Source organism: Salvelinus sp. IW2-2015, unplaced genomic scaffold (genome assembly GCF_002910315.2).
Source record: "Salvelinus sp. IW2-2015 unplaced genomic scaffold, ASM291031v2 Un_scaffold1811, whole genome shotgun sequence".
Taxonomy (NCBI): domain Eukaryota; kingdom Metazoa; phylum Chordata; class Actinopteri; order Salmoniformes; family Salmonidae; genus Salvelinus; species Salvelinus sp. IW2-2015.
Window position 1 is genome coordinate 250,847 of NW_019943184.1, and position 2,990 is coordinate 253,836.

General features: G+C 46.3%; 1 protein-coding gene across 1 annotated transcript in view; it reads right to left on the minus strand.

Moving 5' to 3' along the window:
- LOC112072062 (ninein-like) overlaps positions 1-2,694 on the minus strand; it is a 21,685-nt gene extending 18,991 nt beyond the window's left edge. The window contains 4 exon segments of the mRNA XM_024139478.2: positions 374-514; positions 899-991; positions 1,338-1,471; positions 2,541-2,694. Of these exon segments, the coding sequence (XP_023995246.2) occupies positions 374-514; positions 899-991; positions 1,338-1,471; positions 2,541-2,694 (522 nt within the window).
- Between the last annotated feature and the right edge of the window lie 296 nt (positions 2,695-2,990).

The window sequence follows — 2,990 nt, forward strand, 5'->3', positions numbered from 1 at the left end:
TATCAGAAGCTTCTAAAGCCATGACATAATTTTCTGGAATTTTCCAAGCTGTTTAAAGGCACAGTCAATTTAGTGTATGTAAACTTCTGACCCAATGGAATTGTGATACAGTGAATTATAAGTAAAATAATCTGTCTGTCAACAAAAATCTTGGAAAAATGACTTGTGTCATGCACAAAGTAGATGTCCTAACCGACTTGCCAAAACTATAGTTTGTTAACAAGAAATTTGTGGAGTGGTTGAAAAATGAGTTTTAATGACTCCAACCTAAGTGTATGTAAACTTCCGACTTCAACTGTATATGGCTGAGTGGGAATCGAACCCACGACCCTGGCATTTTTAGCTCCATGCCTTTACCAACTGAGCCACTCACCTCCTCCTCCTGGTGCTCCAGCTCCTCCTTCACCCCAGCCTGTCTCTGCTCTAGACCGGCTCGCTCCTCCTCAGCATTCTCTAGTTGGGCCTGGAGCTCCAGGGCTCGGTTCTGGATGATGGACATCTCCCCTCGTAGTGCCTGGAATTATTGATTTTGTTATTAAAGTGTATTGTATCTTCAGGATGCCCAGTTCATATGAACTTATAAAAACAGTGTATTCATGACTCAAAGATTTCATTTACAGTGTGTTATAAACTGTACTAGCGTAACAGTATAACTTTAGACCGTCCCCTCGCGAACCAGGGACCCTCTGCACACATCAACAACAGTCACCCACGAAGCATCGTTACCCATCGCTCCACAAAAGCCRCGGCCCTTGCAGAGCAAGGGGAACTACTACTTCAAGGTCCCAAAGCGAGTGACGTAACGATTGAAACGCTATTAGCGCGCACCACCGCTAACTAGCTAGCCATTTCACATCCGTTACACTAACAAAATAAATAATCATACATGTACACACACCTGGATCTCCTCCAGGTGCTGCAGGGACAAGGCTACCTTCTGGGCCTCCAGGTCGACTTTCTGCTCCTCCACCTTCTGGTCAAACTCACTCACCTGCAAATGACATGGGGGAAATGAAATGTAACTAAATCAGATCCGTCTCTGGGACAAAAAAACACGGCACAGTGTGGTCCAACGGTTAGAGCCGCTGTCCTCGGCACCCATCTATGCCATAGTCAGCATGGGTTTGACTCCGACCCACAGCCCTATGACTCTACCTCCCACTATCATCCTTGTCTTCTACTACTACTACTACTACTACTACTACGGTCCAATCTAAAATCACAAACAATACGAAAGGAGTGAGACTGCCCCATCTAGCTACATCAAATCTCTGAGAAGGTAAACATGACATGGTTTAGGAATACGGTTGAAACACTGCTAGATATGAATCCGTCACCTTGCTCTCCAGCTGTGCCTGTAGGTCATTCATCTCTAAGAGGTGCTTCTCTTTAAGCCGCTCCAGCATCATCTCGGCCTCCAGGCTCATGTTGAACAAAGGCTGGCCCTCTTCTGAGCCTAGACCTGGAGACACTCAAATCAATCACATTTTAGTTTATAAAGCCCCTTTTTTTTTATCAGCAGTTGTCACAAAGTGCTTTACAGATTACCACCCTAAAAACACCAAAGACTAGCCAATGCAGAAGCAGAATCACAGCACCACCAGAGGTATCGTCACAGTCCCCAAGTCGAGAACAGACTATGGGAATTACATTGCATTTGACTGGCCAGAATCACTGATCTACATATCACCTTGCATCCCAAATAAATATTCATTACGTGATCAAGATGATGGATTCTCCATCTTGCCTTGCTCAAACAGATCCCCCCCTAAACACTATATTGGATGAGGATGGGATATGGGCATGAAGATATGACAGTGACTATATTATATTCCTTCTTACAGTGCTACTTACCACCAGGGCCTATGGGGCTGACGTTTGGGATGGAACCTATGTTGTGCTCTATTTCTGCCTCCGCATTGCTCGTTGGAGTTTTAGGCTGGGTATCTGTAAAGCTCGTTGGAGTTTTAGGCTGGGTATCTGTAAAGCTCGTTGGAGTTTTAGGCTGGGTATCTGTAAAGCCCTTTGGAGTTTTAGGCAGGGTATCTGTAAAGCTCGTTGGAGTTTTAGGCGGGGTATCTGTAAAGCTCGTTGGAGTTTTAGGCGTGGTATCTGTAAAGCTCGTTGGAGTTTTAGGCTGGGTATCTGTAAAGCTCGTTGGTGTCATGTTTTGTCATTGATCATCATGTCTTGTCCCTGTGCTTCCCTCTGCTGGTCTTATTAGGTTCTTTCCCTCTTTCTATCCCTCTCTCTCCCCCTCCCTCTCTCCCTCTCTCGCTCTCTCTCTCTATCGTTCCGTTCCTGCTCCCAGCTGTTTCTCATTCTCCTAACCCATACCCACCTCATTTCCTCTTTCCACACTGTCCCTATTTTGCCCTCCTGATTGAGTCCCTATTATCCGCTCTGTTTTCCGCTTCTGTTCCTTGTCGGTTTTGTTTGATGTTGCTGTTCAGATCTTGTTCCCGCCTGTCGTGTTTTTGCCTTCTTCAGATGCTGTCGTGTGAGCAAGGTGTCTATTGTCAGCTACGGCCTGTGCTTACCTGAAAAAGCTGTGCAGGGACCTGCAGTCTGTGTGGTCAGCGTTGTCCTCCAGTCGTTCCAGGGCTCTCTACTGAGAGCCAGGAGGTTTTTCAGGGTTTTCGCTGTGTTTGGGGTTCGGGGATCTTTACCTATGATAATATCCAGGAGTATCATTGTTCTGTTTAGAACTGGATTAACAGACTCCTGCAGTTGGTCTCTTCAGTGCTTTGTTGGGGTCACTCAGTCTCATAACAGCATAAAGAAGAATCCGACAAATATGACGCTCAGCGACTACGGATTCTTCTCGCAACATTGCGTCGAGTTCCAGGGAGCAATGCTCGGCAGACAACGTTTAGCAGGCATTGTTTGTGCTCGTCATGCCGTTGGAGACCCTGGCGCTCAGGTTCTCCGATCTCTCCAGGACAGTTTCAGAGTTCGTCTCGTGCCCCACTACTTCCTGGTTTCCGAGT